This window comes from Sinocyclocheilus rhinocerous, unplaced genomic scaffold (genome assembly GCF_001515625.1).
Source record: "Sinocyclocheilus rhinocerous isolate Xijiao unplaced genomic scaffold, SAMN03320098_v1.1 scaffold3680, whole genome shotgun sequence".
Lineage (NCBI taxonomy): Eukaryota > Metazoa > Chordata > Actinopteri > Cypriniformes > Cyprinidae > Sinocyclocheilus > Sinocyclocheilus rhinocerous.
In genome coordinates this window covers 39915-66785 of record NW_015638106.1, presented here as the reverse complement: position 1 = coordinate 66785, position 26871 = coordinate 39915, and the positions used below count along the sequence as shown (strand labels likewise).

Sequence of the window (26871 nt, the reverse complement as noted above, 5' to 3'; positions counted from 1 at the left end):
TTGACCTTATTGTCAAAATGACTTATTTTAATTCATAACGCTACAACTTTATTCACATAATTTTTCGCTCTATTTTCAAAATATTACTTTAAAAAGAATTAATTACAAGAATGAAGTTAAAATTGAAGAAATTCAAAACCTTACGTGAATATTTGTTACTGTAAATCTCATAATGTTATGATTTCATTTTATGATTGAATCTTTGCAATTTTGACCTTATTATCAAAACAACTAGTTTTATTTCATAACACTACAATTTTATTCACATAATTTTGTCTCTATTTCCACAGTATTATAAAAGGTCAATTACAAGGATCCAACCACTCATAAAAGAAAACCTCTCCTCATCAAGTCACATGATTTGAAGCATCATTAATGCATGTAGTTTGTCCATTTTAGCAAATAATACAATAAGAGCTATACTTTCAAGCACCACTTATTAAAAATTCACAGCTTTGTAAAACTTCAGAGGAAACATATAGGAAAAAATACAAATAAAGCACCAAAACTGCCACAATGGCATGTGGGAGCTAAATTCTTGCATTCTGCACATACACAAGGAACATGTAACATGAAAGAAAACGAGGGAAATGGAAATAGAGGACGTGGATTGGGAATTGTTCTGCGATGTGTGACTGCAGCAAATGGAAATGTTATCCCTCATCATTAGCACACGACTAACAATCGGACCCAGCGCAGCCATACGCCGCTACCTCATTATAAAAGTGCATATTAGTGTGATTAGTGTGCAACTGAGTGAGTGAGCAAGAGGGCACAAAAAGGCACAGGGTGTACTATGGGTCAGATTATCATGTCTTGTGTCATACTCTTTTCTTCCTAATGCTAAGAAAAACGGATCAACACCCAAGGCAGTAGAATGGTGTTGGTCGTAGGTGGTGCTAGGGAATGCTAATGGCGGAGGGTAGATGAGATTTCCACTGACGCATATGCACATTTCTGCAGCCGCTAACTCCATGCACAGGCCAGACACATGGACATGGTGTTTGCCATGCCTCAGTGATTTTTTTTGCCCATCTCTCAAAGCCTGACCTACACTGAGCCCTGTCATAAGGAAGAATTTATTTTGTACTGAGTGACAGAATACCAAATGGGGCGAATATAACATTAGATTGTACAAAAGGGAAGATTTTTTCATATTTAATCTGTTTTGAACATTAATTTTCCCACATTTCTGGCAGAGGGTTTGATCTGAGCTAATTAAATTTGTTGCTTTGTTAAGCTACTACTCAGTAGCACCCAAAAATAAATCCTTGTTTATTATTTTCAGAGCCCATTTGTTTTACTAAATAACCCATTCAACTGCAATATGAAAAACATGTATACAAAAAAAAGCACGAATTCATAGTATTTGAAAAACAATAGGCGAAAAGTACCTGGATGACCTAATGTACTACTTTTGGCGAGATTCTGGAGTGTGATGGGAGAGTATTTGTAAATGGCACACTATATAGAACACACTTTTCTAAAGTTCGCAAAGTAGTAGTAGCTACTAAAAATTATGCGATTTCAAACACAGCTATCATGTTTATATGATGCACAACATAAGCTGATACTCTCTGAAAAATGTTTAAATGAAAAATATTTTAGAGTTTAAGTGCGTCTTAAAAAATGAACCAAAAATGAAATTCTCGTGTGGTTACAAATCCGTATGACTTTTTATTCTGTGAAACCCAGGACTTATAAACAATAACTATAAGGATAACTATATTAGCATCCACACCAATGCACAATAATCTTCTGTTATTATGAGCACATAATGCAGTTCTGTTTACTGCCAGGATGGATTCTGATTGGCTGTCAATGTTTTCATTGTTCATCAGGTAAAAAACAATCATTGTGAAAGTGATTCCAACAATGTCGTTCATCTGTGCCATTACCGCTATAATTGTGGTTTGGACCCTGGAATTCTTTTCAAATTAAAGTGATTTTTAAAACTATATCATCATTATTATAGTTAACGTTCTTGGTGGGAATGGGCCTCTACTTAATAAAGTATCCAATAATGTAAGCAAAAAAGCTGAAACGTCTTTTTTTTTTTGTAAATAAATAGGCTAAATAATTAAACACCCAACATTTAAGCAAATTTAACAGTAAAATTGTGGTGAATAGGGTGCAGAAATGTTCAGCCCCTTCTTCTCTACAACTGTTTTGGGGTTTAAATGATTAGTTCACTCCAGAATTAAAATTCTCTGATAATTTACTCACCCCCTGTAATCCAAGATGTTCATGTCTTTCTTTCTTAAGGTGAAAAGAAATTAAAGTCCAAATTGCAATTTCAATGCAGCTTTAAAGTGCTCTACACAATCCCAGCCGAGGAATAAGGGTCTTATCTAGCGAAGCAAACTGTCATTTTCTATAAATAATAAAAAAAAACTAGATACTTTTTAAACACAAATGCTCATCTTGCACTAGCTCTGCGATGCGCGTCACGCATTACGTAATTGGAAAGGTGCACTGAAACTGCAATTTGGACCTTCAACACATTGGTCCCCAATGAAGTCCACTATATTGAGAAAAATCCAGGAATGTTTTCCTCAAAAACCTTCATTTCTTTTTGACTGAAGAAAGAAAGACAAGAACATCTTGGATGACATGGGGGTGAGTAAATTATCAGGAAATTTTTATTCTGAAATGAACTAATCCTTTACAGTCAATTCCTATTTAAATATTGCAGTGTTTATTTAAAGATTCCCATTTCTAATTCTAAAACAGCAAGAATCGACTGGTCAAGAAATCACAACATGACAAAAATCACAAAAAGGTAACCTTATGTCAAACATAATAGTTTTTCCCAAGCAAACAATTTGACTAGAATCAGAATCTGTTGTGAGTGTACACCATTTTAATCATTTTTGTCAAAAATACTATTCTTTTGTCCTTGCACCTGCTCCCTCTATCTCTCTCTGTCTTTTTCCTGACTTAACATGTGCTCATTCATCTGTCCCCTGTCCTCCCTTTGTTCCCACGTGGCCCGTTTACCTCCGTCTCCTCTGTGAAAATCACTCACTGCCTATCGACACAACACAAGATGCATTTTAGCATAGCTCAACACCCTCGACACGAGGCGCTACATTCCCCTGCCACAGGAACACGACAAATTAAACATCCATCAACATCACAACAGCATCTATCCATTAAGATGCCCATTCTGCGGTATCCCACACAACTATAACTTTTATTAACCCATTCTCTAATCGACGGAGGATGCTAATAGATCTTTGATGAGTTTCCAACCACACATTAACCACCAGAACGCCACAGTCCCTCAGGAAGACGGAGAGATGGGTGGCTAGAGGTCTGTGGGTCGATGGCGGTAGGTTAATGGCCCCCAGCCCCCCCAATTCACAAGGAATAACAGGAGTAGAAAGAAATGCTTTCTGCTCATGGGCGCTAAGACGGGAGTGGTCAGATGTGAGTGCGTCAATCAATATCCGCTGGTGGAATGAAACTAGCTGTATTAAAACACCACTTCCACTCCTGTGAGCTGAGAAGTCTGGTGGCACTCAGGTGGATGAGACTCAACCCCCAGCAGGCTGAGAGAGCATGAGCTGTGCATCACTGCGAGCATTTAAGTGTCTAAGCCAGAAGGGTTCAACAGAAAAAGCAGTTTTAGCATCTCTCTGACCTTTCCCTGCAACTGACTGAAAGATATTACCACCTTCTTCCTCATTTTTCCTAATGTACTTCAGATTATGGACCAGTGTAGTCCACTTAACTAGTATCTGGTATTTGGCTATGGCTTTTTACCCTATTTGGTACCATTCACAAAGGACAAATCTAAAAACTGGAGGAAAATAGTCAGGAATGTAAACCAGGGGTCTTGAGATATGGTTTAAAAAGCTGAACTCTCTTTAACTTCTTACTGAACGTAGCAAAAGCATGGGGTTTATGATGCTAGATGCTGAAGATGTAATGAAACTACCAAAGATGAGTATCTGACTTGTGTACATTACTGCATACCAGCATTTAAAAATAGCACAGATAGAATGCATTCTTTGTGAACAGCTTCTATACATGATATTAATAAACCAATATTAATTATGCATGCATTTCAATCAACACTTGAAAGGGGTTGATGGAAATATTTAATCAAATTAATATATTTAAAACAAAAAAAGAAATTAATACTTTTATTCAATTTAAGATTTCTCAAGGATTATGTGATACAACCTCAGCTTTGCCTTTACAGGAATAAATTACATGCTAAAATATCTGTAAATAGAAGCAGCATGCAAATATTTTAAATTCTAATATTATTTCACTATGTTACTATTTTTACTGTATTTTGATCAAGTAAATGCAGCCTTGGTGCACATAAGAGACTTAATTAACGGCAAACAATAATCTAATCTACAAATCTCATCAGAAGTACCATTTATTCTATATTAGTCAATATTAAAATAAAAAAGTGTATACCAGATACGAGTTCTTTATTACTTACCGTTTACTTGAATACTTTATTTTGATTAACTTCAAACATTGTTTACTTAAAATCCAAAATTCTATTAATTGTTCTGTTTAAAATGTATTTATTCACATCAAGTAAACAGCAATAAAACAAAGAACAATTACTTGAAAAACAAAACAATGTTAACTTAATTGAGAAATATGGTACTTGAAGATTACACATGATTGTTTCATTTGTTAATATCACAGGCAGACAGACAGACAGACAGACAGACAGACAGACAGACAGACAGACAGACAGACAGACAGACAGACAGACAGACAGACAGACAGACAGATAGATAGATAGATAGATAGAACATAAACAGCAAGGAAGATGACATCAATGATTTAGTAGCTATTACACACTTTTTAAATGTTCATCAAATGTTTGTGTGCTTAAAATGAACACAACGCCTTTCAAATGACGCACTCTAACAAATGTATTGTATCAGAGATGATGCGTGCGCTTATTAGTTATGAGTCTCCAGTTCATCGGTTCATCTATCCATTCAGTCTGTCGCTATAGTTATTCACTACCGTCTATCATCCTTTCAAAGCAGTCGCTTTTCATTCTGTTCATCCGTAAAGTCATGACAGAGTTGAAAAAGACCCATCCGATGCGAATCCTGGTGGGCAATGCTTTTTGCAGCAAATCACCCCTAAGTAAAAGAGCATATCTTTACTTTAATATTCTATTAGACTCACTGAGGAGTCAAGAGGGGCCTGAGGGGCCAACCTATTCGTCACAGGAACAAAAGACCGCTCTCCCACTGCACATTGTGCCACAATAGTTTCTAGCATCAAAAGCTTCAAACCGCCTCAATACAGTTGAAAAGGTCGCCACTATAATAGCAAGACATCATAACTGATAGCATTTGAATGCTACATTCACTTTCAGTAGACAGGTTTGATGTTTTGTCTGTTAAATACTATGAAATGCAAAAACTTGAACTATGAAACTATGAAATATGAACTATGAAAACTTGCTTAGACATGTGAAAGAAAAAATATCTTTGAGGTATTTATCTATATTTGATGTGTATTTTTCTCTACAAGTTGACTAAATCCAGTTAAAAGCATCTCACAGAACAAAATACAAAATGCCTCCCTGTCTGACAAACATATAAAGAGGCGTCCTGAGAGACCACTGCGATACACAGACAGCTGCAAAGGGCAGTAGGTGAATAGAGAGTGAATAGAAAGCAAAGGGGGTTTTGGAGTCCCAAAAGGGTGCGAGGAGAATAGAGAGTCTACTTCAGAGATGCTAATGTGGTATTTGAGTGTGTGATATAGGAAATGGACAGATGCTTTTGAACTTTTTTAACCTTTAATAATCACTCGAAAAGGAAAAAAAATACAATCAACCTCTGAATCATTCTGTTTTCTTGAGATAAACCCATGTCTGATACTTTTTCATGCAGAGTACTTTTAAGTAGTTTTTATAGAACCACTAGTTCGAATTTTGAATGCTGATTGTAATTGGCCAGTTCAAAATCCAGCACAATACAATAACAGTTATGGCATTAAATTTTTTCAATTTTCAAATAAATGCTGCTCTTTTGACATGTCTATTCTTCAAAGAATCCTGAAAAAAATGATCACAGTCTCCACAAAAATATTAAGCAGGACATTTTTCAACATTATAATAATTAGAAGAAGAAATGTTTCTTGAGCAGCAATTCAGCATGTTAAAATTATTTCTGAAGGATCATGTGATGTGACACTGAAGACTGGAGTAATTGCTGCTGAAAATTCAGCTTTGCATAAGAGGAATAAATTACATTTTAAAATATATTCAAAACAGTCATTTTAAATTGTAATAATATTTACAATATTAAAGCTTTTACTGTAGTTTTAATCAAATAAATATTGACATAAATATTGGTAAGTATATAGAAACTGATGTTTAAATTTCAAAACCATTTAAAAAATCTTACCGATCCCACACAGTAGTGTATTTGCTTCATATTATTATTATGTACAAATATTGTGTAATAAAAGCAACAATACTATTAAAACAATGGAACTGTTACTGTATTATAATGTAAATAAAGTCATAACAGAAGTACTTGTAAAAATACTTTTTGCCCTAACTATTCAACTGTTCATACCTTTCTGCTTAAATATAAAGTATAAAGTGTGCTTTTTTCTGTACCATTTTGACCAAACAGGAAAAAAATAAAAATAATGACAGGTTTCCTGAACACTCCCAGGCCTGCAATTGGTCAAAAAAACTGATAATCTAAACCCCAAACTCACATTTATTGGTCGAACTAAAGTTGCTGCATTGGCCTGGTTAGGATGCTAAAAAAAAAGCAATGTTTAGTTGAAGCCGTTTCTGAAAATGATGCTGGGATAAAAGAAAGTAGTTTAACACTGACAATTTGACACACATCACCTTTAAATAAAGATTGGCATTGTTTGTGAAGAGCAGGATTTCATTTCCTGTCTGATTTCAGACAGCAGACAAACTGACAAAGGCAAACAGGCAATTGCAGAGACAGTAATTGCAGGTTTGGTCCACCAGCTTTCATACAGGAAAGACAAACACTGCCAAACACTGAGAGATGAATACTTCCTGTGGCCTGGAGATGCTTAAGGTGTCATACAAGGTGAACATAGATCAGACAGGCACAATCATCTCACGATATTCTCCCCACTCTATCACTTCTATTAATCCCAATCACTGGTGATAGCTGTAACACAGATTACATTAGCTACAAAGAGATCAAATTAGGGCCTGGCATGTTCACCTGAGTGACAGAAAGAGCATAATCAACTGGTCTTCATAATTTAATCAAGTGGCTCGGTGAAACCGCAACTCATATTGTCGGTTTCAAGCCCCATGAAAAGGCAGAAGCTCTCAAGAAAACCAACGCACACAGAAACACTCGCACTTTATGTAACACGTACCAGCAGATGAGCCACACACACACACTTAAAACCCAAGCAAGATGCAGGATGAAACACACACAGTCCTTCACATGCAGAGCAATGAAAGTCTAAACATGAAAGTCCGCCTCCTCTCTCTGCCAACATAAAAGAGGAGAACAAATGCATCTAATGGAAAGCCAAAGGATGGGAGGGGAAATCGCCTGTCTTTTAATCAACATCATACAATCAGTGCTTTCATACAAACATGCAGTGCACACACAAACAAACAGACACACAGTTATGTAGGTCTCCAATATGTGGGAGTGTGGTGATTTCATATATATTGCCTGGAAGCACACATGAACTCATAAAACCAGAGGGAGATGCCCACCTCTGCCCCCTGCTCATGCTTGATTCCAAGTAAACAAGTCGGGAACTTGGCTGAAAAAGCAGCTGGTTTGAGGTATAAGAATGAGGAGTGGGGCTTCATGGATTTTAATTAGTGATAGACAATGGATAGATACTGCTATCTATATTTAGATATCTAGCCATTTGAGATCTGCTTCATCAGTTAACAGAACTGCTTTGTGTGTCCTTCATAAAATCTACACAGTCTTTTCAATGGATACAGTTTTGATTTAAAAGCAGGATTTTTGGGAACCTAAAATGTAAGAAAATAAACAAGAAAAATCAATCAATCAATCAATCATTTTCAAGAACTGGATGATAATGATCACTTGGAAACAGTAATGATAATGGTAATGAATTGATAATGACTGAATCATTTGGAAACAGACTGCAGAGGATGGTAAATGCAACGAGAACTGAAGTCTTAAAAAAATTATATGTATATATATATATAATGTTTACATCTTCTAACTTGAATTTGAACTTAAAATATCATATACATGCTTTATGAGAAAACATTAACCAGTGTTATGCACATAAGAAAATATATTTTTCTGATGTGGGATTTCATTCTAATTATTTTATGTTTAATTACATGATATATCATTCATGTTCAACACTATCAGAGCTGGAGGATACACAACACCCACATATGCTTGTAAAGCACTTATAATATGACTACACATTAAAACAATTCTTTCAGGTTTTTTTTTTTTTTCATTTTAAAGTCTCTAGTGGACCAGTGCCCTAAGATGTACCCCCCATAGTGTACAATTACAGCTTGAAATACCAGCGGCCCAGTAGCCAACATCTAGCACATCTCTCTCTCTATGAGAATAACTGCTTCCTCACAGCGCTGGGAGACCAGCATTGTGATTTGGACTTTAATGACTGTGGTTAAGAAAAGTGGGATGTGATTTTTGCCTCTTTAAATATCTCTGATGATGGACAGCGCTGTGTGAAGGCTTATTAAGGATATTAGAGGGCCATTATAGGCAACATTAAAAAGAGCACAATTTTACAATATAGCAAAGGTCAGTTTGAATCAGTCAAATTGTATGATCTTGGAATATCAGTCTTATTTATTTACATCATACCATGTTTTATCTGATTACAGCACACTATACTATAGGTTGAGCACAAATAGTCTGATAAAACTACAGGCACATTAATGCCCAAACCCAACAGAACTGAACCAGCCTCACAAAAAAAGAGGGAGTTTGTCATTTCTGCCCAACTAACATCATCAAATTAAATTACATTAGTCACTCGTCTGCAATTGGTTGAACAAACGAATAGCCACACCCCAAACTCATGTCATTGGTTAAGGACATGCTGTTGTGTTGGCTGGTCTTAGTGCCACAGTGTTTACAATTTTTGGGAAAATCAACCTGTGATTGGCTTATTTACACTTGTCTCAGCATATTAAACTGGAATGGAGGATTAACAGAGAAAAAAATAACATTTTCACTCTAAAATATTCTGCAACTTAAACTATAAGCCAAGTAAATCCATTAAAGGGATAGTTCACCCAAAAATAAAAGTCATCCTTTACTCACCCTCATGTTGTTCCAAACCTGTATGGATTTCTTCGTTCATATAAGACGATATTATGAAGAATGCTAGTAACAAATCGTTTTGGTCTTCATTGACCATGAATAAAATGTAAGGTCGTATGTCAATATTTCAAACATACTCTGTATTTTTACCACCTCTTCATATGCTTTGGCAATTGAATCCCTAAGGTTATAGGTTGGGTTATATTTCGCATGCATTAGAACACATTCAAAATGCATTATGGTCTTGCAATGTTGAGTCCTGTCAATGCTGTTATAGATGACTGGGTAGACTTTTGTTGCAATTATTAGTCTTAAGGGTTATTGATCTCACAGGATCCAAATCACACAAAACGACCCAACCAAGGAGCTGGGGTCAAGCTACAGGGAACAGAAAACAACATAATAGTAGACGTAGCTTATCTTTCTCAGACCAGCTGTGACTCACATTGTCTATGAAAAACAAAGTACAAGCACATTGAATATTCCATAAGATTACATAACAGTGTCAGTTTCTCCAAGGTGAAACTGACAGCATCATTATACAGCCCTCCAGTGATGAAAGAAGCAGAGCGATACACAGCAGAAAAATAAACCCACAATATACTAATAAACTATACATACACTCTATCATACAATAGTTTGGTCAGTAATATTTTTTTAACAAAGTCTCTTATGCTCATCAAAGCTGCATTTACTTACAAAAATGCAGTAATATTTTGTGACAATAAATAAGAACTTACAATAAATAAGAACTATTTTCTATTTTAATATATTATAATATATTACTTCAGTCTTTGGTGTCACATGATCCATCAGAAATTATTCTAAGGTGCTGATATGGAGCTCAAGAAACATTTCTTATTATCAATTAATGAAATCAGTTGTGCTGCTTAATATTTTTGTGCAAGGTTTTATAATGAATAGAAAGTTCAAAAGCAAAGCATTTATTTAAAATAGAAATAATGTCTAACATGATAAATGTCTTTACTGTCACCTTGATCAATTTAAAGTATCCTTATTGAATGAAATTATTCAAACTAAAACTGTACTGACCCCAAACCTTTGAGCGGTAATGAGTGTGATATTTAAACGTATACTTTAAAACAACGGTAATACAATGGCTGCAGTCTAAAAAAACAAAGAGCTTTATAAATGAACACATGAGAGTGGTATAATAATCTGATCACACAGCCAACATAGAGGGGAAAACATGCTTTTAAAAATTCATGTTAAGGGAAAATGTTAAGCTCTGTACTCATACTTTTAAGAAAAAAATATTGATCTAGGTCTAGGTAATCTTTTCTCTTGTTCACTGGAGAAATCAAAGAAAACACTGTCGGGAATAATTATCAAGCAGACACTCTTGAACTATAACCCATACCAATAAATAATTCAAGGAAAAACATTTTAACACCAATAAGCAAACATATATACAAAAAACTTATGATGTGTATATGAGTTTTTGTGTGCATGTGTGTGCATGGACTCTGAGGTGAGACTGATTCATGCACTTTTAATGTGTAAGGGTGTTGGTCTGACCCCTCAACCATACTCCCTCTGGGTCTCACTTGCATCACCGCCAATTTATCGCCTTAATGCAAGTAAATGGGAAACTGTTCTTAACACAAATCTCTATACAGCTGTCTCAAGTACTGGTCTGTAGGCACTGCAACGTGGATCACTTAAACTCACAATTAAATTATTGTCTTCAAAATATATGCTATAGGAACAGTTCACCCAAAAATCTAACTTTCTTAAAATTGCACTGGATTACTAGAGTCATGGATTACTTGTGGGTTACTATGATGTTTTTATCAGCTGTTTGAACTCTCATTCTAATGAGCAAGTGATGGAATGGTAAATTTCTCTAAATTCATTCAGATGAAGAAAACAAACTCCTCTACATTTTGGATGGCCTGAGAGTGAGAAAATTCTAATTTTCATTTTCGGGTGAACTATTCCTTAATGCCCCATTATTTGTGAACTAGCTGCTGTGACATTTTCTCTGCTCACTTGATCTCTATTTCTGTTCGGTCTATTATGTCAGCAATTTAAAAATGTTAAATGCTACTAACTTTAAAAGTCTAAGGTCCTTTTTATATGCATAAGCTGTTTCCTGACAGATTTTAATAACCGTTTAATGTTTTAAACCAGAATAATTTATTAATATCACAACTCTGAGGCTTCAGTAGACTTGTTTCAGCCCCATCTGAACAACTTATTAGAATCAGAATCAGAAGAGCTTTATTGCCAAGTCTGTTTACACACACAAGGAATTTGACTTGACGACAGGAGCTTCCAGTGCAGAAGAAAGTACAAACATAGTGCAGACATACATGATAGTGCAGACATACAAAGACTGAGAACCTCTGACATAGAGGATAGACATGTGGACTAACAACTGATGTACACTTACTTGCGAAATACGAGGTAAATACTATGGTATATAAAAACATGGCAATCATTCAATACCATGCCATGCCATATATCCATTACTTTATGGGTTCATGAAATATGAAACATGATTTTTAATGCAATCTAACAACCTTTAATAAATACTAATATGTATTTTTTTGGATAGCTTTGGAAACAAATCCATACTGAGCCCCAAACTACACTATATTTAGATGAATTTTCTATTTATCTGTCCTGAAAATCACTCTCGCCTGAAGGGATTTTCTGTTGAACTTTCTTTAACCTCAAGAAGAAAGTGAATCCGTGAAATATCCCAAGACTGGATCTTAAGCATTCACTACAAAGCCCACCATGGTTCAGTGCTGTGATGTTCACATCTTTGCTATCCATGATAACGTACACATGTAGTCAGCGACAGCACACACACTGAACAATGCTCCAGGACGCTCATATCAATTATGAAGCAGCTATATCTGGCATACGGCCGTGCCCTCTTCAGAATGCGCACACACACACACACACACACACACACACACACACACACAGATTGGCTACTTCACTGATTAAGTCAATGACTGTCTGCCTGACTGAACCTCTCAAGTGAGAACTCTCTTGCTCTCCTGTATCAGTCCTCTTCTCACAAACAAAGACAAGAATAGTCTAATAGGCTACACAAATAGTACAGTTCATTTTTGCTGAATGCTGGCCAATTTAAAGCTGCACCGGAATCTGTTACAACTTACAACAACCACATATTTAGCTTTATTGAAAGAAAGAAAAAGAGAGAGGAACCTACTATTAACATCCATCGAATTACAAGTGCTTAGATTGCCATTTAAACTTCCTTTTCCCATTTATTATGTAGTGAAAATATTATTTAAATTATTATCAGGACTTTTTCAAATGTTGTTCTAAATTGTAACATTATGCAAACTGATAGTCTCATGATTGTGTAAGTTTTTTTTTATTATTAATACTTTTATTCAGCAAGTATCCATTAAATTGATCAAAAGTAGCAGTAAAGACGTATGTTACAAATGATTTCTATTTTTAAAGAAGTGCTGTTCTATACTATTCTATGACTGTTCTATTTCTTTTCATCCAAGAATTGTGACTCGTATCACAGTTTTCACAAAAAATATTAAGCAGCACAACTATTTTCAACATTGATCATAAAAAGAAATGTTTCTTAAGCCACCAAATCAGCATATTAGAATGATTTCTGAGAGATCATGTGACACTGAAGACTGGACTAATGGCTATATATTATAAAGTTCAGCTTTGCCATCACAGAAATAGAAAAATGTTAAAATATATTGAAATAGAAACATTTCACAACATTACTGGTTTTGTTTTAATAAAATAAATGCAGACATTGTGAGCAATTGGCGAGACTTCTTTTAAATATATTAATTAATCTCATGCATTCTTATGCATACGTATTATGTACATTATGCATACATGCTTCCAAATTTTTAGATTTAGTTTTAGATGCCCAAAACAGATGTTAATAGCAGGTGTAAATAGGCCCAAAGAAAGGCCAGGGGAAGGTACAGAAAATGAGATGGGGGAGGGTTGATAGGGTCTCATTAAAGATGTAGGGCTACCTGTGAGGATCAAACAGTCTGCCTGCCAGCCCACCCACACACACTCCCTCTAGAGGGGCACATATGATACAGCATAAAAGGGGAGCCTATGGTCAGCTTCTATTCCCCCTTCTTCCTCTATCTCCTCTCTCTTCCTCTCCAGCTGACTGTGTGTTAGAACAAGCTACAGTTAATACAATCTTAACATGAAATTACTAGCAGGAGGTAAAACCCTGCTAACAGAAATTTACAATAAGACATTGTCTGATTAGAAGAAGAGTTTGTGAGAGACACCATAATTAACAACTGGTGGTTGAATTTTGAAAAATGACTGTGTACAGTATATAGTGTGTGTATGTGTATATATATGTACAGTATATATATAAAAAAAATCAAACTTTGTACAAGCTTTTAAAGTAGTCTCATCACCATATTCTTCATTCCATTTATCTTTTTATTAGATTAATTTTTTGCTCCTCAGATTCACTGCGGTTCTTTTCCAGCTGCCCACACATTGGAAAGCTCATTAAATATGGATGCCATGTACTACCACAACCAATTTTGCATGTTTAATTTAACAAATAATAACATCAAAGAGGATAGGGAGGAACAGAGCTGCATTATTCATGAGCTGATTGGACTAGAGGGAAATGGAATCAGTATGTTGTTCAGGTAACTGCCAAGATGGGCGGGGTCAACTTTAGATAGATTTGCTTGCAATTAATAGCATGTAATGAAGGTTCCGAAAAGGCTTTTACACATGCAGAGAATACATAATATGTTCTGAAAATCTTGATAAACATCAGTAAACAGCAAATGGTAAAGATGTTAAATAAGTAAAAACTGCATGGATATGTATAGGAATGTCCTCCAAGACTGAAAACACGATAAAAAAAAAATGCATTTACAATAATGCACTTATAATAGAAGTCAAAGGTGCATAACTTTTCACATACCAGAAAGAGAAATTACATAATTATCCACAAAAGATTATTTACTTGGAGCAAAATAGTAACAGAGCACAACACTTGGGTTCTGGAAGAAAAATTTCCTTCTTTTTATCCATAGAAGTACATTTTTAATGTTAAGGTATAAATTTTTCAGGACAGACCAACCATGAGCTTAGCCACATTTCCTAGGAAGAACCTCACAACCCATAATTCTGAATAGAGATCCACCAAGAAGAGAAATCACTGTTACCACGAAGACAAGAACTGCATCAAAATAAATTAGATCTTATATATTTATATATAATTTAATAAGTTGCAAAATATTGTATTTAAGATTTACAATCAATGACTTGGTCAACAGTTTTATATTGAATCGTTGTCTCATAAAAAAACACATAGGCCTATTCTTATCCTTTTTACGACTTTCAAAAACATTTTGGACTCAAATCCAAGCTTATAGAGTAGTGATTCACCTTAGTGCTTGTTTTTTTGGTTTAAAGTAGTTTTTCAAAATTCCAATGAAGAAAATGAATGAAGACAAACGTATCCTGAACCAAGGCCGCTGAAAAAGTTGGCAGTGCCATTACATCTATAATTCATATCTAGTAGTTTATCCACCTAAAACAGCAGTTCTACAGCTAAACAGATGATGTAGACAACTTCACAGTTCAAATAACATTCTTGTACTAAAGCATTCTTATCAGATACGGTTGCTTGCTAGAGCTTAATGTTTTTGAAACCAAGGGCTATAAAAAGTGCAACAAACATTTAAATCATCAGGCAGCAAACGTTAATCAGTTTGGCCACTATGTACATAATTTCTTAAAGCGGATCAGTGCGATGCTGTTAATTGGATTAAAACTTTGTGTTTCGAGTTTAGACAAAACTCTAGCACTGAGACAGGGGTACGTTGTTAGAGAACTGTAGGGGCTCAGGCAAATCCCTCTAATGTAGTTCATCTCGCCCTTCCTTTATCCCTACTTCTTAAAAATCACCTCTTTTAATGGGCTTAGTCAATCCTCTGACAGCCAGCCTTCTGCTGGATCCACACGGCTCGCTCACGGGTCGGCATGCACTCACACACGCACACACACAGTTTGAAATCACTGTTACGGTGTAATGGGACTGCCCACATACTCTGTGTATGCTGTGTTTCTTAGGAGTGAACTCCTGTGTGGGTGCAGGAGATTCTGCCCTCTCGCTGTCTAACAGATGGTCCGTGTGTTTGTGTGTTTATCATTTTCAGCGAAGACTCAGCCTCTCAGCAGATTGAGAAGAATGTGTCCGTGTCTTCTGTCGATAATGGGTGGACAAGTGATTTATCTCCTCCACGAAGAGCGATATATAAAAGAGGACTGAGGGACCAATACTAAGATGGAGAAGCGTGTGGGAGAGGAATAAATAGAAAGGATTTGTCAATGGAGAAGATAAAAAGGGATATCTAGGGTTGGCAGAGGGGCAGTTCAGTGTTTGACCTGTGCCACAACAGACCGCACCTCCCCGCGCCAACTGCCACGCTCGGCTGAGAACCAACAGAAGCCATTCCCAACACATGTCCACTCCACAGGATATTTATAGGAACTAGACACAAGCACTAGCTGGGTGATACGTTGGATACTCATAATTACTTGGAAATAAAAATTAAACAACATTGTAAATATTACGAAGATTTTAAATGTACTTTTATTTGGTCATCTCTGATTAAAACTTAATTTCAAAACTGTTGTTGGAGTTTGGTTTAGAGGTTTGATCCGTATATACGAGTGCAGGACAAGTTTTGATTGCCGAATACTGATACGGGCAGGAAGATACTGATATGAGTGCGGGACCTTGTGCGATGACATGTTGGACTCCACAAAATATAATGATCTAAAATTACAATAATAGTTACTCAAATGCATTTTTTACAATGCAGAATGTTATTTGTGTTATTCATATTACAGACTCATGGTTGCTGGTGGGAGCAGGACAAAATCTAATATATTTTTGGAGGAACGGGACAGAATCTTATGGGAACAGGATTGAAAAATCCATGCAATGCAGACCTCTAGTTTATGTTGTTTATATGTATGAATCAGTACAAGCTGAATCAGTTGCCAAAAAAAAAAATCTAAAAACAATCATCTAACATTGTCACATATGGATGACCATATGTGACAATGTTAATATACTATAATGTATTAGTAAAATATATAGGTACATTTAAATGTGTTATTTTCATCCCCAAATTACTAAAACAACAAAAAAAAAATACACATCCTGATGATAAATTAACTGTTAACAATTTTAATTAAAATATACTGTTGACAAAAATATGACAACAAAAAATAAGCCAGCTAGATAGTGGCAATGCACTAATAATGCTTTCAGAAAAAATAAAAATATGTAGAAAGAATTGAATAATGTAATTCAATTGTAGCATGTTGGGGATTGATCTGCTCGAGCATATTACAAATGCATTACAAATGAGCAAACACTTCAGACGCACACATCCCTGGTGACTTACATGTCCTATCTGGTTACATGTCCTATCTAAATGTTGTGCATGTGCTGTGTGGTAGTGGTGGGTGTACAGAGGTCTTTGCAGGAAGTCTTACTTCAGTTTCATAATAAAGGAAGCGCCAGTCTGAACTTCTGCCAGATTCTATTCAATAAATCATTGTAAAGACATGTCCCTGCCTACACACACGTGCATTTGTGAATGTCTCTCCATTATTCATCTGCTCAGTCCCATCTTTGTAAACTCTGCCACTCCATATACATCACATTACAAACTCACACACACAATCCCATAATGCAACATACATCTTCTGCTGACTCCTACACTGCACTGCTCATGTAACTATTGCACTACTCTTAATAAGCTGTCAGACAAGCCAAGTTAGAAAATGTGTGTGTGTGTGTGAGAGAGAGAGAGAGAGAGTTGAAGAGAGAAAGAAGGAAGGACAAAAAATGGAAGTACCAGGTCAACAAGTGGAATCAGTTGCTTTCACTGTTCTTACATCATAGTTTTAGCTATTTTCAAGAAAATGGACAGAGACCTGTAGCTGAATTTTGTTTACAGTCAGTCCCTTTAAAAAAAAAAAAAAGATTTATGAGACCACTACCTTAGTAATGCAATTTATATTAATTACATATTTTACCAAAGGTCTCTATTATCAACTTAGGCTTGCAATGCTTTTGAGAAATGAAGCCTTGAATGATTTACTGACTGAATCGACTGACTGAAACCAGCAGTTTGAATCATACTGGTCAAACTGCTAACTGACCAGTGACTTTGAGGCTGTTTTTGAATCTTTTCAACAGACTGACTCATTAATGTATGGAAGCCCATTTCCACCACTGAATAAAAAATAAAAAAGTAATTGCAACTTCAATTCTGAATTTTTTTTCTCGCAATTGCGAGTACACATCTCGCAATTTTGACTTTTTATCTCAGAATTGCGTAATATAAACTCGCAATTCTGAACTTGTTTTTAGAATTGCATGGTATAAACTCGCAATTGCGATTCGTAAAGTCAGAATTGCGAGATATAAACTCACAATTCTGATATTTTTTTCTCAGAATTGTGTGATATAAACTCACAATTGCAAGTTTTAAAGTCAGAATAGTGGGATATAAACTTGCAATTGCAAGATACAAAGTCAGAATTGCGAGATAAAACCTTGCAATTCGGACTTTTTTCTCACAAGACTTTTTTTCTCACAACCAAGTTTATATCATGCAATTCTGAGAAAAAAGTCAAAACTGCAACGGCAGAATCTCGCAATTCATACTTTATAATTCTCAATTAGAGAATTCTCAATCGAGTCTTTCACAATTCAGAAAAACAAAAAAGTCAGAATTGCGAGTTTTTATCACGCAATGCTGAGAAAAAAAGTCAGAATTCTGAGAGAAAAAGTCGCAATTAACATTTTTTTATTTTTTATTCAGTGACGGAAATGGACTTCCATGTTAATGAGATCTGGTTAATAAGAGCCACTTGTTCGCAAATCAAACGTCACAACTTGCAATGAGCACACTAACAAGATAATATCCGACAAAAACACATGGACAAAAAGGTTTCTTAACAGCAACTACATTTAAATTATTGTCACAAACTTTATGTTACTTTATGTTATATTCATTTTAATCACAGTATGGAGCCATTCTGGTGAATAAACTATAAAATTCCTTGTATTCAAGGATAGTAAGTAGAAAAAAATTATTTTCATCTAGGGAAATAAGTGAGCATCTGGTACAGGCTGCTTTGTAACTGTATGTCTCGGCCCATGCGCCAGCACGGCAACTAGGACAGATTGTCACGCCAATATTGTGAGCCACAAGGATGCCAATTTTGGTTGCGCCTTCCATCTTGGTTACCCAATGTGAACAGCCACTACAATGCAAAGGTGTTATAGGTGGTTGCCAAGGCATTGATAGCTAGCTGCTAGTGTATGCTAGGTGGTTACTTATTGGAAATAGAGCACAAGAACAGCATTAGCACCAGAAAAGTGACACCTATACAAATAACACCTTAAGTTTCATGTGTCACTATGGTTCACACGTGGTAAGTAGCGCATTATCCATCACATTATCTCACAGCACTGAACTGTACTGAACTCCTGCTACTAGACGGCAACCAGGAAGCTTGCACAAACTGACCTCATTAACAGCCTCTTTACCATCTCTCTATCCAGTTATCTGTCCATTCAGAAGTTGTTAAGGCCGTTTCCTCCCCATTTACACACGTTTCTCACTATACATTCCACATGCTGTCCTCCATTTGATCTGCCGGATATTGACCACTAGTGATGTGAGGTGTGTAAAGCACCATGGAAATTACAACATACACTCTTAAAAATAAAGGTGCTTCACGATGCCATAGAAGAACCTTTTTGTCTAAATGGTTCCTTAAAGAACCTTTAACATCTGAAGAATCTTTCTGTTTCACAAAAGGTTCTTTGTGGCGAAAGAAGGTTCTTCAGATTACAAAAAGGTAAGAAAGAGATGGTTATTTAAATAACCTTTGACTGAATGGTTCTTTGTGGAACCAAAAATGGTTCTTCTATGGCATCGCTTGAAGAACCTTTTGAAGCACCTTTATTTTTAAGAGTGTATAATGCAGAGCGCTGCACTCCGTTCGGCCAAGTATCGTATATTGTAATTTAGTGGTATATTATCAGCCGTCAGAATGGTTTGGAGATGATTTATATTGATAAACCCCGCAACTCAATAACAGTCTGCAACACATCATACATTGGGATTTCGATTTACTGTAAACTATAAGTTGAGTTGTGTTTTAAAAAAGGGGAGGTGAAAAAAAAAATCAAGAAATAAACACAAGCAGAATACATTAAACATAAAAAGAAAACAATCCTGCAGTAGTTCTTTGTTAGTAATTATGAGTCAAATATAAAATTATGCAAGATTGTTACCTTTATATATTGTTGTAGCTCAGGATAGACTCTATAAGCACCGCAGACGGGGGACAGAGTGCATCTGTTTGGAAACGAGGAAGTTACGGCACAGGTGACTTCTGGGAAGGAGATGACCTTGTAGCCGAATTTCTCGTACAGACGCTGCAGCTCTTTGTCAGGTTTCTCTTCATTTTCACACAGTATGCTGCCCACTACATACCGACACTGATCTGCTTGAGTCTGAAACAAAAAGAGAGAGATTACATCAGATTGTGCTGAATATACTGTACCTGCAATGTAACACAAATAATATTTACATTCATAATACTGATCCAAGGACCTAAAGTCATTTATATAGGCCTACAGTTCAAAAATGTGGGGTCAGTAAGGTTTTTAATGTTTTTGAAAGAAGTCCCAACAATGTTTACCAAAAATACAGTGAAAACAGATATATTGTGGAATATTATTACAATTTAAAGTAACGGTTTCTATTTTAGTATATTTAATTTATAAGGTATTCTTGTGATGGCAAAGCTGAATTTTCAGCAGCAATTATTCCAGTCTTCAGTGTCACATGATCCCTCAGAATCCGTTTTAATATGCTGATTTGCTGCTCAAAAAACATTTCATTATCACTGGTAAAAATTCTTTTTGATGAACAGAAAGTTTTCTTTGAAATGGAGGAAGATATTTCAGTAACATTATAATATCTTTATTGTACAGTACACTTTTGACCAATTTAATGCATTCTTACTGAATAAAAATCTTGACTGACACCAAACTTTTAAACAGTACTGTACAGGGTACCAGGCTGCTACAAAAAGCGTGTTTAGGAAAAACAAATCACTGGTATTTCTGGTCAGATTACAAAGTCTACACACATTTCGGCAACGTACTTCATGGTTTTCTTAACAGCATTTTCTCTGCTATGGCCTATTCTTCCCAAAATGGCAAATCAGTCTGTGGTTGGTCATATGGTTTCTTCCTGTCGAAGTATGTGTTTTTTGGCTAATCTCTTGTATGTTTCACAGTGTCATTGACAAGAAGCTATAAATAACCAAGAGTTTTAAGACTCATGGTTTAAACACCCCCTCACAATCGCATGTGCATTGAAGCTGGCAATCCAATAAAACATTAATGACAAAACAATTAAGGCGTTTATGAAGTTGTCATCTCTAATTACTTATCTAGCATGTGTTCGCCCACTACAGTGAATGATTCAATATGTCGCTAACATCCGTAATTTAGACTGAATGCTGCACGTCAGCGTTGTCGAGTGACAATGAGATGATCTTCTCGAGAGTTTGACAGCGGTGACAGGAACCGACATCATGCTAAACGTATATACAGTACATCCTTTTCAAAAACCTATTCTTTTCCCGTTTCCTGGTTTGTCTTTCTTTTCCACCTCCATCCTTTGTCTCTCTCTCTCTCTCTCTCTCTCTCTCTCTCTCTCTCTCTCTACCCTGCCGTGCTTCTTTGTCCCTTTGTACGTTTTGTCCCTTTTCCCAGCACGAAGAGCTTGTTTCTCCAACTAATGATGGTATTCAGAACTCTCTCCATCGCTACCGTCCTACACAACTGTCAGCAAATAAAGTGGGAATTTCTGGCAGTTCTCCAGACAGAGCACCCAAGAGACAACAGGCAATTACTTGGAGCAAGAAGGCCTACACATACACCTCCCTTCACTTGTCGTTTGCCTGTTTAAGTCAAATAATTCAACCAACCGATGTGGACGAAACAAGAAAACGCAGTACCAATTCAAATAATAACCACAAGTGCTCTCAAACAAACCAACTAATCTTCACACTGCCAATCAAAGACAACCGAGAAGATCTGGTCTCCAGACGTCCAAGAAAAGGAAGCGAATTTACGATCTGTGTTCCTGACACTCGCCCCAGATTTGACTATGAACACTAATGGGCGCACTAAGGCCTTCTCTCACAGCCTAATTGGTTCTTGAGTTGTTGTGCCGGCCACACGGACGCAATACGGCATGTTACGCATCTTCGCGTTCAAGGTTCACTGCACTTCTCTTTTTTTGAAAGGCAATTTTTAAAAGCAATTCTCTGCTTGGCTTTGCAAGGGCCGTCGTTTTTTGACAGATGAAGGCTCTGCAACAATAAAAATGTGGTAATTCTTTATTAGCAGACATGTAATAAGGATTTACTCCTCTCATCTTTCCCAGCCCTTATCCTCTTCCTCTGCTCGATCCTCCCGGGGCTAGGACTTCTGGGAATTCCCCCCAGCCACGTTCAGGATTGCTCACGGATAACACATGGTTTCTGGAGCGTGCACGTCGGGGAGAGTGTCGCTTTTTTTTTTTAAAGGGTTGGCGGCGAAATGGCAAAAGCTCTCTGCATAGCACAGGAGTCCCTAAGGTGCTCAGATCTGCATAATTGTAGAGAGCGAGGCGGCTCAGCCTTGGCTCAAGAGGCGACTCATGAAAATTCAAGAGGCATCTGCCTAGTTCACACTGGCAGCCGCAAACCAGACACAGAATCAACAAAATTGAGCAAAAATTCAGAACCAGATCATTTAGACATTGATAAATAATTCACAGATGATGAATCTTCATCGCTCGCTCCAAAATTAACACACTTTGAGGAGATTATTGGAGTATATTTAACAAAAAAAAAAAAACATTTTTTTTTAAATATTTCTATTAATCATTATAAACAGTTTTTTTTCAGTATATATATACATATATATATATATATATATATATATATATTGTATCATTGCTGCTGTGATATGCTTATCATATGATATAAATATGAGACAATATATATATACACACATACATACATACATATACAGACACTGTTTATTTTTTATTTATATATTTTTCAGTTATATGTTAATTTTCATTTATGCATTTGGCTGATGTTTTTTATCCAAAGTAACTTACATTCTAAAATGTGAATTTTAATATAAACATTTTAATAAAAATGTTATAATATTATTAAATAATATTATAATTATCGATTAAAAAATTATTGATTAAAATTTTTAATCTAATTAATTACAGGGTGCTGCAATTAATTAATCGAATTAATCGCAAACTAAATATGGCTGTGAAAATACCCCCAAAAGATAATTTAAAGCTATTATTGTTTTAAATGTTTAGGCTACAATAGCCTAACATAAAGTATGAAACATAAAAGAAGATAAATTGAGAAACATCTCAGTATTTTTTGTTCATGCAATGAAAGTCACTATAGTGACCAAAAACAGCTTAGTTACCAACAGTATTCATAATACCTTCTTTTATGTGGTGCAAAAGAAAGTAAGTCATTCAGGTTTGAAACAACATGAGGATGAGTAGCCTAAATGATGACAGAATTTATTTCTTTATTTTTGGTGAACCATCCCTTTAATGTTTTATTTATTTATTTATTAATTTAAAAAAATTAAATTATACTCTAAAGAAGATACTAAAACAGCCAGCAGGTGGCGGTAAATGTCTTTATGAGTCGATTCGTACAAACTGCTGATTCATTCAGGAATTTAGTAAACGGCTCCTCTCTAATTGGGCTTTGAATCATTGATTTACACGATGCAGATTTATTCGGAAAGTGAATAACGCTGTGCTGCTCGGAGACGCACAACAGTTCTGCTGTGGCTTTTTAGGTAATATTTTCGTTGGCAAAATTAGCAAAAACACAATGTTGTGTTTAAAATAAAGCACAATATTAACTTCTTATTTACTGAACTGTTGTATAAAATAACATTTGCACTCGTGTTCTTCGTGACAAAAACAGCACTCGGGTGATATTGCTCTCGTTGCTGCTGTGATATGCTTATTATATGATATAAATATGAGACAAAAACTCATACATGGGCATTTTTTTGCCCCAATATCTTGAATTTTAGGGAATAACTGCATTTCTGGAGTTATTGCCCATCATATTTGTCAACAGTCAACTGTATGAAATGTAAGACGACATACAGGTCTGGGGGCGTTAACTGTGTTAAAATATTTTAAATCACGTTATTTTTCATAACTAATTAAGTCAACGCGTTAAACTGACAGCCCTAAAAAATAAATACACTTTAGTACCAACAAACTTTGTAACAACTTCCTGGCCTTATTTGTGCTAAATATAGACAAATTTCTCCATATCTTAGGGCTTCACGATGCTGTTGCTAGCTGGGTTTGAGGCTACAAAGCCATATGAAAAGAAACAGATAGTGAGCTTAGCATGGCTGGCCTGGTTTGATTCATTAGCCCTGGTTTGTGAAGTAGGGTTTTCACGGTGCTTTCTCAGTATGGACACTGCAGGTGGAACTGTCCTCAATTTAACCTGATGGAGAGTTATACTACTAGAAACCCTTCCTCTCATTATATTTAATCATATATACAGATATGAAGCCTTGTTTCACACAGAGAGCAAAGTTCCACTTGGAGATCTCCTGTGGAATGTTCTAGAAACCTGTAAGATGTGTAATTACTAAAAGTTTCATGGAGTATACTTCAGAGCTCAGATCAGGACGTTATACGGCACAGAAGAACTTTGTAGTCTGAGTTTATGAATGTAAAGCAAACTAGCTGACATTGGAAAGTTCTAAAGAAGTCCCACCTCTGGGTCCTACTCTCTATAAAAATTGTAAGGCCCGTTTCATACCACATGCATAAGCAGCAAATAAGCAAAGCATCAACATAAATGCAACAGCAGGCTCACATTGTGTTCTCAAACTCAGAGTGTTCCTGTAACAGAACTGCAGAAGAACAAATCACACCCATAAAATCTAAAAAAAAAAAATGTAGAACTGCAAATTAAAATTTAGAATTAAATAATGCAAGGAAAAGGTCAGAGCCTATGTATATATATCACTGGACAATGAAGTCCTGAATCAGCATCAGGGAGACCTCTGCTGACCACCTAGTGGAGCTACAGGACAGATAAAATCTAATGCAGCTAGTCTTTACAAATTTTAGGTTGGCTATTTATCAAGCTTTTGACGAAAGCACCAGGCTTCACTACTTACAGGAAGGAGCATCTCCAGATACACAGCTAATGAAACAACACTATCCAGGTCAACAAGCAGCAACCACCACATTTAACATTAAGATTACAGCTATCCTGCATACTTTAAATAATAATAGCAATGACACATTTGTGGACGAGCCTAAAGCTAATGTTTTTCATAAGAATTTGAAAAAACGGTAGAGCAAAAAAAGGCTTTCCAGAGGGTCTAGCAAGAAGATGCATTACACATGACATTTCTTAAACATGGGCATGAATTGCAAAAATGTGTTCCTGTTCTTGGTTAGAGCTGGTAAGTAGAGTTAATTTCTGCAAATCAGTTCAAGCAATCCATTTACAGAGAGTCCATTTTAAATTTAGATTCAACTGTATTTTTAAGTCATTACTGAAAACTGTTCATGCAAGTCCCCCAAGCAAAACCAGGCTGTATACAATGCCCCTGAGTGACAGTTTATAATATTTTAATATATTAAAAATCATATGCGCATATCAAAAAATGTAAATAATATATAAATATTGCCATATATGACAAGGTATTGGTGCCTATGAATGGGAATTTGCATTTGAAGAACAATCAGAGCACAAACATACAGAAACGTACTGAATAAGATGGGCAAATAAAGAAAGTAATTGTTATTTAATGTATACACACACACATTGATGTATCCATTATTAATTACAGTAAGACATAATATGTATTACGTGGACACTGTAAAACTAGGTGTTACTAATGGAAACCCCATGAAATAAAAGCATGGCACCTAAGGATGAATTTACTAGCGGGTCACGGCACCATGAATATGCATAACCTGCCATTTCCTCAAGATGATTAGCTGCCCTGAATGCCCTCAAATGTTGAATAGCCTCTCATGCTGACTGAAATTGAAACTGATGGCGTATCATTTCTGGGGAACTGTAGGTGCTGTGTTGGGTAGGGGCCAATCTGGACAGAATAAATGGGGCAGAAAATAGAGTATGCAAAAAAGCCCAGTTTGGAAAGCTTGTGATAATATTTGAGTTGTCATGGAAAAGGATCACAAGAGCAAAGTTTCGGTATTTGCATTTAGCGGACAACCTAGAAATCTGAATTTGCACTGCAATAGTCAAAACCATCAACCTGAAGCTTTGAGGAAAACCATTTAGATTTATTTGATTCTTAATAATGCATGATTCAGATTAAGTTGAAGGGTAACTCAGATTATCTATTAAAGATGGTTAACATCAGATGAATGCTTCAGACATAAATCAGAGAAGAAACGCAAGGTCCACCTTATGCACTAGATTCTGGCTTCATTAGCTGACTGACACTGCTAAACTGAAGCGCCTGGAACCACAATGACTGTCCATCAGTCATGTTCTGCTCTTGCAAGCAGGCTATAACTAATCATAACTCCTAGCTCAAGGCAACGTTCACGCCATCGGTCTAATTAAAAAAGGCAGAGGAGGGCGACTGGCATTCAAAAGTCAAGCATGTAGGACATTTTGCTAGTAGCTGGACAAAACACTCACGACTGGTTAATTTCTTTGTGTCATGTGAACAGTTAGGTCAGCTGTTCAGATAAAGTGCTGAAAAGGACAAGACTCAGCAGAGTTTTATCCTTAAAATGGCTATAAATGTGAGGATAATTTACCTTTTAATCTAAAATGAGGTCTTAATCCCTACATTTTAAACCAGTGCCTTGAGACAACAAAAAGCTATTCTGAAGAAAGCATTTTCCCCTCCTTTCGTATTTTTCTTGTAAAGAGCATTTATTCCCCTGGTCTGTGTGTCTTCAGATGAATAAACAAGAGAAAATAATGTACAAAGAAGCTGAACATGGGGGATCAGGTCAGAGTCCAACATAGAAATATTTTTCTCCGTCTCAAGCAGTAAACAGAAATGTATTAGCATGTTTCATAAGAGGATGGTGAATCCAAAACTACACATTTCAACTTTGACTAGTCAGTGGGTTGTTAGAATGAATAGATGGCCTACAGAAACACTGTATAATTGAGCTAGTTTAGGGTCATGTTCTCCAAACACCAGTTAGACTTAGAGATATTTACAGTACTGTTCAAAAGTTTCAAAAATAAGTTTTTTTAAAGAAATGAATACTTTTATTCAGTAATAGTTGCATTAAGTTGTTTAAAAGTGACTTTTAAAATTTCAATTTAAAATAAATGCTGTTCTTTCTACTTATAAACTTTCTACTTATCAAAGAATCCTGAAACAAATGTA

The 26871-nt window shown here is 35.8% G+C and overlaps 1 protein-coding gene across 1 annotated transcript in view; it reads right to left on the bottom strand.

Moving 5' to 3' along the window:
* The window catches only part of LOC107749613 (testis-expressed sequence 264 protein-like), a 68822-nt gene that overhangs the window by 33852 nt on the left and 8099 nt on the right, over positions 1-26871 (bottom strand). The window contains exon 2 of the mRNA XM_016564782.1: positions 19681-19902. Coding sequence (XP_016420268.1) covers positions 19681-19902 — 222 coding nt within the window. The remainder of the gene's footprint in view (positions 1-19680; positions 19903-26871) is intronic.